The following is a 15,028-nucleotide window of genomic DNA, read 5'->3' on the forward strand; positions in this document are numbered from 1 at the left end:
ATCAGCAGATCATGGGTGCCATGCAGAACTCCTGCAGACTGTCAGTGTAATCTGTCTGCTCGTACATCATATGGGCAGGCAATTTCACACTGACAGGATGAATCCATGAACTACCAGAGTGCTCCACAGCGCTGTGGTAGTTAATTGAGAACTAAAAGTCTATAGCCGCAAAGGATATCGGTACTTGTAGTTTAGTCATTCACAGAACTCTGTGAATAAATGATGCGGCTGTGTGAGTGGAGCCCCGCATTGCCGCAATCTTTTCAAAAAGTGACAGCTGGTACAGGGAACTGTTCTTCCTACTGCTGTCACACCAGGTGCTCTGATCCCCGAGCAGCTGCAGGAACATGTTACATGTTTTCAAAGGTGGACGTATCCTTTAAATCAATGTTTCTCAACATTTTTTCAGTCAAGGCACCCTTTAACCTCCTTGGCGGTATGATTCCTTCTGATTTTTTGTGCTGAAAGCGGTACCATTTTTTCGCATGGAAATAGTTTTTTATTGTAGGCTGTAATTTTTAGGAAAATTTCCCCACAAATTATTATCACTCAATTCTGTAAGTGGTTCTGATTTACTATCGCTGTTCTCTAGCCGGTCTAAAACCGCTTTTGACGTAAAGGGACGCTTTTTGGACGCCATGGACTTTTCTAAGTTTCCAGGCAGAAAGAACAGACAAAATGCAGGCAGGGCACAGGACAAAGCACTAGGGACAATATGTATGTGAAATGGGATGAAACAGCAATGTTTTACTATTTAAAATTGAAAAAAAAAAATTACATTTTTTAAATTTTTTAAATTTCCCGCCGCCGCCGACGGCGGCGGCGGCGCCGGTACGTCCCGACGTCATGGGGACCGGAACACAGAAGCCGGATGCCGGCATCGGCCGGAGGAGATGGCTGGGGACGCTGCAGGGGACACATCGTGGGAACGAAGGACAAGGTAAGTGCTGCAGGGACCCCCAGAGTAGCGCCGCATGGTAAGCCCGAGTGTAGCTCGGGGTTACCGCTTGTGGTATAGAAATTTTACCCCGAGCTACACTCGGGAAAACCGCCAGGGAGGTTAAAATGATGGACAGTTCCAAGGCACCCCATTCTAAAATGTGAAAAAATATTCTAATAGTTTTATGTAACGCAGCAACATCCACACACGTATTCTTCCAAAGCAAATATACTTTTGCACAGTGGTACTGACTAGTATTCCATTGTTTCTCTTCTCCCTCAGTTTTTCTCCATCACTTAGCTATGACCCCAGCACTGATGGAGAGGGGCGGGGGAGGGTCAAACTAGGATGCTGTGCAGGCAGCTGACATCCTCCTTATCAACTGATGATGTCATTGTTTGCCAGGACACCGGCGGATAGAAGGTCGTAATGGTGCACAATGAAAACCTGCGACTTTGTGTAACTAAAAGGCAGACTTGTTCCACCTGTTGGCTTGTATACAATTTCTGGACAATTTTTAGACATGTTACCAAAGGCACCCCTGAAGAAACCTCAAGGCACCCCAGGGTGCCTAGGCACCCTGGTTGAGAAAGTCTGCTTTAAATAATACCTTTCTGTTTTTATACCTCATTTTAGACCCGGTGGTGCCATCACCTAAAACCTAAAGTACAAAAAAATTTGGTTTGACATACACTTTTGATGGAGATTTGTTTGAAGATTTTCTAGAAAAATCTCTTTTTGTTCCATCGTAATTTCAGTAGCGATTGGCTCAAGTGAGATTATCAGCAGTTATCAGCATCCCATGTAACTTGCATTCGCATCCATTTGCTAAATTACTGTCAATGAGATATTATTATGTTGTGCAGCTGGATATGAAATACTTGTCACCCCTCTTGCTGGCATATGAGGACCGACTGAAGGAAAAAGACAACTTGATCCTGTCCTTCGAGGTGGGTGCAAACTGATTTTTACACATTTAAAGTGAATTTATAATTTTCTTTTGTTTTTTTTATCAGCTTAATGCAAGTTATTATATCTGTGTGGATTAAAACAGGACTCCTGCCAACAGTAGTCAGATAAGATTCAATAGCCCCTTAAAAAGATAAAATAACCAAACTGACTTTTGCTGCAGAAATGTAACCTGCAGTACTTCTATCTACCACTAGATGTCCTCAGTATGATGGCCAACATCATTCAATCCACTTCCAGGTCGTCAGGGACCCGCCCCCAGCCTGTGATTGGACAGTGAGAGTAGAACAGAGTGAGGAGCTCATCTCTCTGTCACTTTCTTCTTTTGTCCCATGCTTTTTGTTAGCACATGAACTGATTGGCTCCTTGGGCTGCTTCTTCCTCTCACACGCCAGCTCTGCTGTGTTTATCTCAGCTGCTGTTAAAAGGGGTGTTGACACCTCATTTACAGGTAGCTGCTAGTGGGAGAAAATACAAAACGAACGCGTGAAAGTAACATCAAAAAGGACATCCCCTATGGTCCAGAGCAACTTTTATCTTGCAAAAATTATTTAAGTTTTTTATGCAATCCGAAGACAAAAAAGAAACACAACTTAAAATAGCACTTTTCATCTACTTTGACCAGTGTTTATTACATAGTTAGTCTGGCTGCAAAAAGACAAAAGTCCATCCAGTTCATACATTAAAAAAAAAAAAAAAGTTATAGTCCTATACCCACAGTTGATCCAGAGGAAGGCAAAAAAACCCAGCAAAGCACGATCCAATTTGCTCCTGCAGGGAAAAAAATTCCTTTGTGATCCCCCGAGAGGCAATCAGATATTCCCTGGATCAACTTTACCTTAAATGTTAGTATCCAGTTATATTCTGTGTATCTAGGAAAGAATCCAGGACTTTTTTAAAGCAATCCACTGAGCTGGCCAGAACCAACTCTTGAGGGAGTCTATTCCACATTTTCACAGCTCTTACTGTGAAGAAACCTTTCCATGTTTGAAGATTAAATTTCTTTTCCTCCAGACGTAAAGGGCGCCCCCTTGTCCTCTGTGAATAGCTTTACACCAAGTTCACTATATGAACCACTGGTGTATTTATACATGGAGATCATATCCCCCCTTATGTATTATACATGGAGATCATATCCCCCCTTATGTATTATACATGGAGATCATATCCCCCCTTATGTATTATACTTGGAGATCATATCCCCCCTTACGTATTATACATGGAGATCATATCCCCCTTATGTATTATACATGGAGATCATATCCCCCTTATGTATTATACATGGAGATCATATCCCCCCTTATGTATTATACATGGAGATCATATCCCCCCCTTATGTATTATACATGGAGATCATATCCCCCCTTATGTATTATACATGGAGATCATATCCCTCCTTATGTATTATACATGGAGATCATATCCCCCCCTTATGTATTATACATGGAGATCATATCCCCCCCTTATGTATTATACATGGAGATCATATCCCCCCCTTATGTATTATACATGGAGATCATTTCCCCCCTTATGTATTATACATGGTGATCATATCCCCCCTTATGTATTATACATGGAGATCATATCCCCCCTTATGTATTATACATGGAGATCATATCCCCCCTTATGTATTATACATGGAGATCATATCCCCCCTTATGTATTATACATGGAGATCATATCCCTCCTTATGTATTATACATGGAGATCATATCCCCCCTTATGTATTATACATGGAGATCATATCCCCCCTTAATCTCCTCTTCTCTAGAGAAAATAAATTCAGTACATAAAAAGTATATATTATATTCTGTCATTTGTCTAATTTAAAGGATAAGTTTACCTATAGAAAAATAATTTTTTTTTTAAGGAGCCTGAAAAGCATTGCACCAGCTATCAGCAGATTGTGCTGGTGCCATGGAGGACTCCTGCAGACTGTCTGTGAAAGTTGTCCAGGCAGTTTCACACTGACAGGTAGAATCAATGAACTACCAGAACACTCAGCAGCCACAAATGATGTCGCACTTGTAGTTAATTCATTCACAGAACTCTGTAAATGAGCCCTGCATGGCTGCACTCTTTTCAAAAGGTGACAGCTGGTACAGGGAGCTTCTCCCCATACTGCTGTCACAGGGAGAGAGGGGATCAGGTAGCGGCTGAAGCAGTGGGAACATGTTACACCCTAAAAACGGGTGGAACATGTAACACTTTCACAAAGGTGAACTTATCCTTTAACCACTTGACTTCTGGAAGATTTACCCCCCTTCCTGACCAGGTCATTTTTTACGGCACTGCATTATTGTAACTGACAATTGCGCGGTCATGCAATGCTGTATATGTAAATGAAATGTATGTCAACTTTTTCCCCACAAATAGAGCTTTCCTTTGGTGGTCTTTGATCACCTCTGGGTTTTTTATTTTGCTGTGCTATAAACAAAAATAGACTGAAAATTTTGAAAAAAAAACTGTTTTTTTTTCTGCTATAAAACATATCTAGTAAAACAATTTTCAAAATCTAATTGCTTCATAAATTTAGGCCAATATGTATTCTTCTACATATTTTTGGTAACAAAAATCCCAAATTCCTGAGCACTGTGCTGTTACTGTGATTCGCATGCGCGGGAGTAACATCATTAAGGCCCGACCATTCAAACGGCTGGAGCCTGCGAACCCGGAAGGAAGTCCGAGTGACAATGGAAGCCCTGTCAGTGGTGACAGCACACTGCTGGAGGGCTTCATTTTAAGGTAAGTTTTTCATAATGTGCTAGTATGCAATGCAACTACCGCTTTAAATAAGAACAAATTTTGTTTAACCTCTTCACGCCGGCCGCACACAAATGTGCGGCCTCCCGACGTCTGGGCCTGGACACCGAGCGGCCGCACATTTGCATTCTAATATAAAAAAACATATGTGCTGAGAGCACGCGCCCTGCGCGCCCCCAGCACGCGTCCTGTATTCACGGAAAGGTCCCGGTCTCCTCTATCGATTGGGACCTTTCCCGATCATGTGACCGCTGTGACGACGCGTCACGGCGGTCACATGATTCCTAAACCCCGCCCATCCTGCCTCCTGGCTTCTGAAACTGTTTAAGGGCTGGGAGGTGGCGTCGTGAAGGGGTTAAAAAAAATTGGTTGCATTACTTGACATCAAGTGTGATCAAAGTTCATCCCTTTTGATAAATGAAACAGATAATAAAGTAACCATGTTACTTTGTATTTCTCTGTCTTAACCCCTTTCTGACTGTCCAACAGAACCATTCTCAACCTGAGATCCATGGAATCCTAGGGCTTCTCCAGGGGTGGCTAGGGGTTCCTTGAGCTCTGGCTAACTGACCTCCTTTTTGATGGTGCCTTCATTGTTCAAGGTCCAGTGCCAATTGGCAGAGCCAGCGACTCATCTTTCTGGCCACCAATGTGGGGGGGGGGGGCATTTTTTCCATTTACCACTATCAATGTAAGAGGCATGTTCCCAATGACCACTGATAGACTAATCTTACCAGGGTTTCCTGACACCTGAAAATTATTTCAAGGGTTCCTTTGGGGTAAAAAGATTGAGAAAGGCTGGCCCAACACATAGATGCAGTGGCCAAAGGGTGGGCTTTAACTCCCACACGCCTTGTGCCCTATGCTTTGCTGGGCAGCCAATGATTAGACAAAGAGCGAGCTGTCAAGGACAGCTCTCGGTCCAGGCTAAAGATTGGTAGCTGGTAGGACTGGTGTCTGTTCATGTGATGGATGTGACAGTAGTCACATGATCACCAGTCCTTCCTGCCCCTGGGCGCCCCAAAGGCGGGAAGAGGTTAAGTCTGTACACTGCTTATAAATACTGTGTTAGATCGTCCTCCTTTTTTAATTATAAGTTTTGCAGCTATTACATCTGCAGTTTTTTTGCAACAACTCCATGCAGTCATTTTGACGGTCATGAATTGCTGCCTAGCACAAGGGAGGAGCTGAAGGAGGGCATTAGGATAGGACGTGCTACACAGTCCCAGTGTTTACAACTAGTTAGAAATATTAGCGGGAGCTATAAAAACAAAAAACAAAAGTGATGAAACTTGTGACAGATTGCAGCATATATCTCCTTTTTAATTTTGTCAACAGTCAACCTAAAAAAATAAATAACTGGAGTTCTGCTTTTTGTCTTCACTTCTTTCAACAGATTATCATTTCAAACATTTTCTTCTTTATTTTAAGTTGAAACAGAGGTTTATTTTCCCATTTTTGTTTTTTTGCGGCAGTTTTACCAGACTGGAGGAAATTGTTCGATTGTCTGATCTAAGATGAGCAGACTGTTCCCTATTAGAAAAATGTTTTGAAAACTCTTTCCTTGATATGGTTGCTGACCTAAATATGTCATGACTGATGTGCTCAGCTGGCTTCACTGAATTTTTCTCAAATGTTTGTTGTTTTATCTTTTTTCATTAAAAAAAAATCTATTTTCCCCTTTTAATGGTTAATGTTTAAGAGCCTAGGGAGAGATAGAGACGTAACTGGGTTTCTTTAGCAGGAAGATATCAGCTGATTGACTGATGTGCTTTGGTGTATAAAGCTGGATCCTTTTTTTTTTTCCTTTAACTAATAAACTTAATTCCTTGTTTGGACTCATACAGAATGATGTTTGGCTGTCCATTTCTGGGAAAGGTCGGGTTTATTATTTTGAAGGGGCCTGAATTACCTATAGCAGTGGTGATGCTCCATTTTCTTGATATGGAACTCAAGTGTGGCCCCCGACATCATCATAGGGCCACACATAAAATTCAGATTCTGTGTCAGAGACAGCAGACACACAACAGAATGTAGTCAAAGACTGCAGACAGGATACAAGAGATGGTCAGAGACTGCAGACATGATACACAAGATGGTCAGAGACTGCGGCCATAATACAGGAGCTGGTCAGAGACTGCGGACATGTTCTAGGAGATGGTCAGAGACCGCGGACATGTTACAGGAGGTGGTCAGAGACTGCGGACATGTTACAGGAGGTGGTCAGAGACTGCGGACATGTTACAGGAGGTGGTCAGAGACCGCGGATATGTTACAGGAGGTGGTCAGAGACCGCGGATATGTTACAGGAGGTGGTCAGAGACCGCGGATATGTTACAGGAGGTGGTCAGAGACTGTGGATATGTTACAGGAGGTGGTCAGAGACTGCGGATATGTTACTGGAGATGGTCAGAGACTGCAGACATGATGCAGGAGGTGGTCAGAGACTGCGGACATGATAAAGGAGGTGGTCAGATATTGTGGACATGATATAGGAGGTGGTCAGATACTGCAGACATGATACAGGAGGTGGTCGGAGACCGCAGACATGATATACTAGGTGATCGGAGACCGCGGACATGATACACTAGGTGGTCAGAGACCGCGGACATGATACATAAGGTGGTCAGAGACCACGGACATGAGACTGCTGGAAGCCATCAATATAACAGGGCAACACAGATTAGTGTCTGCGGATGCCTTGAGGGCCGTGCAAAAAGTGCCAAAGGTCCTTAGAGAAACTGACCAGGCACCACAGAGGGTGCTCCCACACATTTGGCAAAATATTGAATGGATGGTGTAGCAACCCTATGCTTGCACCCCTCCCCTGTCATGAATAGGATGTTTATATCTAGAAATTACATCCCTTACCCAGTTTTCCTTAATTACAAACAAATTAAATAAGACACCAGCTGTAAAAATGCCATTGTTTTAAATGGTGCTGGTTCACACCTGAGCGCTCAGGCGCAAGTTTGCTCCGGAGAATAGAAGAGTTTCTTTTCAGACAGATTTGGGCTTTTTTGACCCCATAGACTTTAGTGGGAGCACCCGAAAAATCATGTTACGTGTATTTTTCAGCTGCTTCCTAGATTGTAAGCTCCCAGGATCAGGGCCCTCCTATCCCTCTTGTATTGAACTGTATTGTTGCTGTATTGTCTCCTGTTATATTGTAAAGTGCTGAGCAAACTGTTGGCGCCATATAAATCCTGTATAATATGTGACAGTAGGCATGTGAAATCACCTGGTTGCGTCCTGGATGGACGATACATTTGTCCGAGGTTCAGGCTTTATGGGGATTTGCACCACTAGAGGGAAGTGCTGAGTCCTTCAGCACGGAGGTAATGAGCCCAGCTGAAGGTAGTGGGCTCATTAACATCTCTATAAAACTTCCCAGAGTGCTTAGGGAGTTGCTCCAACCTGGAACCAGATCTGTGCCTGAACTGTCTGGGGAGCTGACCTGTTATCTGTGTGCAGAGAGACCAAAGTCTGTGTGGCTAGCCTCCAAGTACTAGCAACTAGGTATAGCAGCAGGCTGTACCTAGTGGGTAGCTAGGGAAAGCTGTTGTTGCAGTAAGTAGCCAAATTGGCCAGGATTTATTTTGATGTTTTTTTTTGGTTTACCATTTTTCTGTAAATATTGTAAATAAATTGCACCTGTTTGTTTTCACCTCCACTGTTGTTGTGCTGTGCCTGTCTTTTTGTGTTGTGCACCCATCCAGGGGGTCACACACACCCGCTGCCGAGCTAACCCCGTTACAAATAATAATAATAAAAACCAATGGGGAAAAAAAAAAAAATGCACTAACCTGCCTCAGTGAATCTCCTGTTTGGCATATCACTCCTAGACACAAACAAAGCCTGTAAAATCAACAGAATATGCTACATTCAAGTATGAATGTATCCTTAAAGTGATTGTAAACCCTCACTTTGTAAAACAACCCATTCAGTTTAAAACAGAAGTGAAAGGCAAACCACTTGTGTATAGCTATTAAAAAATATTATAACTACTCCCCCCCCCCCTTTTTTTTAAAGTGATCACGTTCCCTCTGTTCTCAGCTGCATAAGAGCTGGGGGAGGAGAAACAGCACTACACTGAACTTCCCACTGAAAGGCTGTGCAGGATGGGGGGGGGGGGTTGTCAGGACAAGTCTAATCATTGGAGGAGAGCAGGCTGAGTTCCCAGCATAGCTAGAGAACTGACCACGTTGTTCTCTCATGCCTAGTGTAGTCAGTCAGGGAAGCAGAGGGACTGGCAGGAACACCAGGGACTTCACAGAAAGGAAGCGATACAAAGAGAAGAGGATACTATTTAACACAACTACATGGTACAGCAGGCACATATCAGGAATATGAAATGTTAGGTTTACATATTCTATAATGGCCGCATTCTTTGATGTGTTTTTGTTGTGTTGTTGCTTGGTACAATGTAGATTGCACTGCCAAAGACCTTCCTTCTAGCTGTGTACTTTCTATTCTTTTTTTTTTTGAACAAAAAGTTAAAAAATAGAAAGAACATTTGTTCTTTCACAGTATGAATACGGAACACAACACAATAGAAAAGCTAAAGAGATCATCAGATGATTGCAGGTACATTTCCTGTATCTGAAAGCATCCGTTTTGATACTCTCCTCTCCATTTCTGAATGAGGGCAACCTTTTGCTGTCTTTCAAAGCTGTGTGGCATGGATGCCAAGAACATCCACCTCTGCCAGTCTGCAGAGGGTGTGGGGGGGGGGGGGGGGTGGAGCACATTCAACTTATTACAAGAAACTTGAAAAGGTTAAACTACAGTAAACCCTTACAACCAATCAGAATTTAGCATCCACTGATATGGTTGCATTGTCTGGAGGACATGTGTTCTGCTTGCTGTGGACGACCGCACATTACATTTGATTGTATACCCATACGATTAATCGCTTTAGTACCAGCTTGTATCACCACTTCATTCCAAGGCCATTTTTCAGTTTTCTGGTTCAATACATTTTTATTAGAGTGTCAAGGTCCTACCTTTCCTCAGACCTTGTGCTGCTCCATGTGCTGGCATCCATCTTAGGTGTCTGCAAAGCATTGTGGGATCCTTTATGCTTTCAGCCCTCTGCGGCTCCTCCCCCAGGAGGTGGCAGCTTATCACATATAAGTCTGCTGTTTGTGGCTGTCCATTGCATTCGTGTCCTGTCTGTTGCACAACAGCAAGCTCCTGTTTAGCTTCTCATTGCTTTCCTGGATACCAACTCGGCTTTGGCTAAGACTCCTCCTGGCTCCTGATCCCGGCTCTGGCGACCATTCTTCCTGGCTCCTGATCCCGGCTCTAGCGACCATTCTTCCTGGCTCCTGATCCCGGCTCTGGCGACCATTCTTCCTGGCTCCTGATCCCGGCTCTGGCGACCATTCTTCCTGGCTCCTGATCCCGGCTCTGGCGACCATTCTTCCTGGCTCCTGATCCCGGCTCTGGCGACCATTCTTCCTGGCTCCTGATCCCGGCTCTGGCGACCATTCTTCCTGGCTCCTGATCCCGGCTCTGGCGACCATTCTTCCTGGCTTCTGACCCCGGCTCTGGTGACCATTCTTCCTGGCTTCTGACCCAGGCTCTGGCGACCATTCTTCCTGGCTCCTGATCCCGGCTCTAGCGACCATTCTTCCTGGCTCCTGATCCCGGCTCTGGCGACCATTCTTCCTGGCTCCTGATCCCGGCTCTGGCGACCATTCTTCCTGGCTCCTGATCCCGGCTCTGGCGACCATTCTTCCTGGCTCCTGATCCCGGCTCTGGCGACCATTCTTCCTGGCTCCTGATCCCGGCTCTGGCGACCATTCTTCCTGGCTCCTGATCCCGACTCTGGCGACCATTCTTCCTGGCTCCTGATCCCGGCTCTAGCGACCATTCTTCCTGGCTCTTGACCCCGGCTTTGGCTACGATTTCCGCTGTTGGACTTGCATAGACTCTTGTCTTATTTTTATATTAATAAACCTACCTTTAATTGCACCTCCTTGTGTTTCTGGCTCCTCGCTCCCTGACATAGAGTTTACATGTTTAGAGAAATTAATTATATGGTGAGATACAATGAAAACCAAACTTGGGTTCAGGAATACAAAAATGGGGGCTGGGACACCCCATTGCAGGCACCAAGAGTAATCGGTAACATCAGAGCCACCAAGGCTACTAAGGCAGTTATATCAGAGATGCAGTGAGGAGGTATAGGTTTTTTAAAGGGCAAGACTAATTTTAACCCATTGTGGGGAAAGCCAAAGAAGACTGAACCCTGTGGATATGCCAAGGCCCTACTCTTCTGCAATGATTTCAGATTAGAGCACCTGCATGATTGCCTTCCGGCATCGCAATGTGAGGGCCAAAAACTAAAGAGCCCAACTGGGAACAAAGAGGAAAAAAAGAGGGGGGGGGAAAAAGGTATCGGAGGAGGCAAGGGGAAAGGGGGTTGGTAGGGGAGGGAAGGGAGAGGGGTGGTTAGGAGAGAGGGAAGGAATAATAGAAAAAGAATAGGATAGAAAAGAAAGGGGGGAGTAGCATCTTGGAGGGTCGCTTCAGCCTAGTGATTCAATCTTGCAAAAGTGAGCGAAAGGAAAAAGGGATGGTCATAGTAGTAATGCTCTCAAATCAGATTGGCAGTGATCTATCCATGGGCACCAGATCTTCAAGATATTGTCATGTTTATCTTTCAGTATGGCTGTCAATTTCTCATTGACCGTGAAGCCAGATAGGTGGTGTTTGACTTCCTGGAAGCTGAGAAAAGGTAACTTCCAAGAATGAGCAATAGTTTGCATAGTAGCGATAAACAGGAAGGTGATTAATTTATCATGTTTTTACGCACTGCCTCTATGGGTTTGAGTAGTAGGGCCTAGTAGTGGAGGAGCGTGTCTATCAGGGAGTACACCCAAATCCAGAGCCTACGCACTCTCGGACAGGTCCACCAGATGTGGGCCTTTGTGCCCTCCTGTCCACACAACTGGAAGCTGAGGGCGAGGTGAGTGGCCGGGTACAAATTTAGAGATACGGACCAGTGTACCAGCGCATAAGTACTTTTTTATGAAGTCTCAAGTGCAATTACATTCCTCGAGCAGGTGGCTGTGGACAACCGGATTTCCTTCCAGTCTTCTTCCAAAAGGCTACTCCTAAAGCTGGCCATACTCGTTTAGATTTTCGGACAAGAATATTCATAAGAAAAGATGTGCGGATATTCTTTGAACATTCAATGAATGGACGAATGTTGTTCAAAAATTTTCTTTTGCTGTTAACATTTGATTTTAAAACAAATGTAATTTCTGAACGATAACCACATACACTGGCCAAAAATTAGTTTGATCGATATAAGTTTTCCTTCCTGCCTCTTCGAATTTTCCCGTCAATGCTGTTGAAAACGAACATCGATTTGACCCCAGTAATGATTAAGAATATCAAACGAATATTCTTGTAAGGAAAATTCTCGGAACGTAATGCCCGTACACAAGAATGATCATCCTTTTTTTGTTGTTGTTTTTTTTTGCATGCTGGTCTCCATATTGAAAATGAAAAGGGTACTAAACTTATGAAAATTCTCGTACGAAAGAAAATAATTTTGAAAGTTAAGTATTGTATTTGTATTGTATTTTTGGACTACTGCTGTGCTGATTAAACTAAAATTGTACGATCTAGGAACATTTTTGCATTTTTCCATTTGTTTATTGTTGCATGAATTGTCATGATCGGCTCTCCAAAGCTGTGTACTAACGATCAGATTATCAGACGATCAGTCCTCGTATGAAAATTTTTGTACGATTTTCTTATCGTGTCTACGGGCCATAAGTCTTGCTCTCAATTCGCCATAGAAGTTATTTTTTTGGTGGATGTGAAAGAGTTAAGGCTGGAATATAGAAGTGAGATGAGGCCTGAAGAGTGTGGGTCTACGCGGCATGTGCTCTCGAACCATGTGAGCGTAAGAGGGGAAGATTTGTTCAAGAGGAGGGAATGAGCAAAATGTCTGAGTTGAATATAACAAAAGAGTTCCCATGGCGGTGCCTTGTGCGTATCGTGAAAATAATCAAAGGACTTGAAACCTTTAGAGTCCAGCAGAGAGTAGACGTCTGTAAATCCTTTTTGGGTCCACCACTGGAATTTGTTGGGGCTCGTTTTTCAGTTTCCAATGGTGTGATCGTTTGACTGACAATTATCCTACTATACAACACTGTACCCAAATTATTTTTTTCCCTTTTTCCTGAGGTCGACTTTCTTTATGTGTGTATGTATATATAATATAATTTCGGTCACCCATAACTTGTCCACTAAGAGGTTGAGTGGACAACATTTATTATCTCATTACAATGGCATATGAAAGTTGGTGGGATAAATTAGGCAGCCAGTATGATATCTCTGAAGTTGATGTGTGGAAAGCAGGAAAAAATGACCATTGCGCTGTTATGTTGTGTATGGGCTATATAGCCACAGACTGGTCAGGGTGCCCATGCTGACCCATGTCCACAGCAAAAAAATGCCTACAGTGGGCATGTGAGCTTCAGAACTGGACCACGGAGCAATGGAAGGTGGCCTGATCTGAATCATGTTTTCTTTTACATCATGTGGATGTCCGGGTGGGTGTGTGTCACTTACCTGGGGAAGAAATGGCACCAGGATGCAGTATGGGAAGAAGGCAAGCCGGCATTGGCAGTGTTATGCCTTGTGCAATGCTCTGCTGGAAAACCTCAGGTCCTTCCATCCATGTGGACGTTACTTGACATGCAACCACCTACGTCACCACCTACCTAAACATTGTTGGTGACCAAGTACACCACTTCATGGAAGTGGTATTCCCTGGTGGCAGTGGCCTCTTTCACCAGGATAATGTGCACTGCCACACTGCAAAAATGATTCAAGAATTCTTTGAGGAACACAATAGCAAGTTTGAGGTGTTGATTTGACCTCCAAATTCTCCAGATCTCAATCCAATCGAGCATCTGTGGGATGTGCTGGAAAAACAAGTCCGATCCATGGAGGTCCCACCTCACAGCTTGCAGGACATAATGGATCTGCTATTAACAGCTTGGTGCCAGCTCCAAGTTGTCCCGTGATGGCTTGGTTCACAGCACTGGGCACTTGAGAGCTATTTCTGAAGTACCATTTATAAACTGTACTCCAGATAGAGACGTCCACCTCACCAATGTTTTTTTTTTTTTTTTACATTCTAGTGGTAGGAAGGTGGTTAAACATGTTGAGTATGGTCCAATGAAAGAGCACAGTGATATTGTTGCCCTTATAGGTCCTCTGTTTTCTTTTGTTTAGGAGGAGATGAAAAATTTTAAACGCCGTGTCAAGCAGGTGATTGAGGAGAATGAGACTCTGCATCAGGTGTTGGAGCAGGAAAGACCTGTAAATGCTAAAGAATGGTACATTTTTATTTTTACAAATTTACATTCTTATGTGAGATTTGTTCATGGCTGAGCAGGCCATAGACAGACTGCCCAACTGCACATTTATTCTCTATTAGGTTTGATGAAAACCAGGCAAGATATCATGGGTCTAGACCAGGAGTCTCCAAACATTCTAAACAAAGGGCTAATTTACTGTCCTTCAAGCTTTACGGTGGTCAAACTGTGGCCAGCAGGAGTAGAAAATGTCCTGGTGTCAGTGGAAGGAAGAGTGCACCACCACTGGCGTCAATGGAAGGAATAGTGCACCACCACTGGTGTCAATGGAAGGAAAGGTGTCCCAGCATTGATGTAAGTGGGAGGAAAAGTGCCCCATCATTGGTGTCAGTGGGAGAAATGGTGCCCCATCATTGGTGTCAGTGGGAGAAATAGTACCCCATCATTGGTGTCAGTGGGAGAAATAGTACCCCATCATTGGTGTCGGTGGGATAAAATAGTGCCCCATCATTGGTGTTAGTGGGAGGAATAGTGCCCCCCTCATTGGTGTCTGTGGGAGGAAAAGTGCCCCATCATTGGTGCCAGTGGGGGAAATTGTGCCCCATCATTGGTACCAGTGGGAGATATAGTGCCCCATCATTGGTGTGGGTGGGAGGAATAGTGCCCCGTCATTGGTGTTGGTGGGAGGAATAGTGCCCCATCGTTGGTGTCAGTGGGACAAATAGTGCCCCATCGTTGGTGTCAGTTGCAGAAATAGTGCCCCATTGCTGGTGTCAGTGGCAGGTACAAAGTCCCACAGTTGCTGACAGTGGGGGGGAATAATGCCCCATGGGCCAGATAAAAGCCGGCAAATGGCCACAGTTTGGGACTACTGGTCTAGACCCCTGATGTCTCATTAAAGGGAACCTGTCACAAAGGTAATATCGCATAGGGGAGTTTTTTTCCCATATGAGATATAAATAAAATACAACCTATTCTTTTAGATTTTACCAAAAATTGTGTAATATAT

At 44.0% G+C, this 15,028-nt stretch overlaps 1 protein-coding gene across 2 annotated transcripts in view; it reads left to right on the forward strand.

The window, feature by feature from the left end:
* Positions 1 to 15,028, forward strand: part of CEP89 (centrosomal protein 89) — a 127,540-nt gene that overhangs the window by 37,801 nt on the left and 74,711 nt on the right. For both annotated transcript variants that reach the window (XM_089667824.1, XM_089667825.1), the window contains exons 10-11: positions 1,807 to 1,890; positions 13,937 to 14,040. In XM_089667824.1, the coding sequence (XP_089523950.1) occupies positions 1,807 to 1,890; positions 13,937 to 14,040 (188 nt within the window). The remainder of the gene's footprint in view (positions 1 to 1,806; positions 1,891 to 13,936; positions 14,041 to 15,028) is intronic.

This window comes from Staurois parvus, unplaced genomic scaffold (assembly GCF_062004578.1).
Source record: "Staurois parvus isolate SC_StPar_1 unplaced genomic scaffold, SC_StPar_1.0 ptg003601l, whole genome shotgun sequence".
In the NCBI taxonomy this organism is placed as follows: Eukaryota; Metazoa; Chordata; class Amphibia; order Anura; family Ranidae; genus Staurois; species Staurois parvus.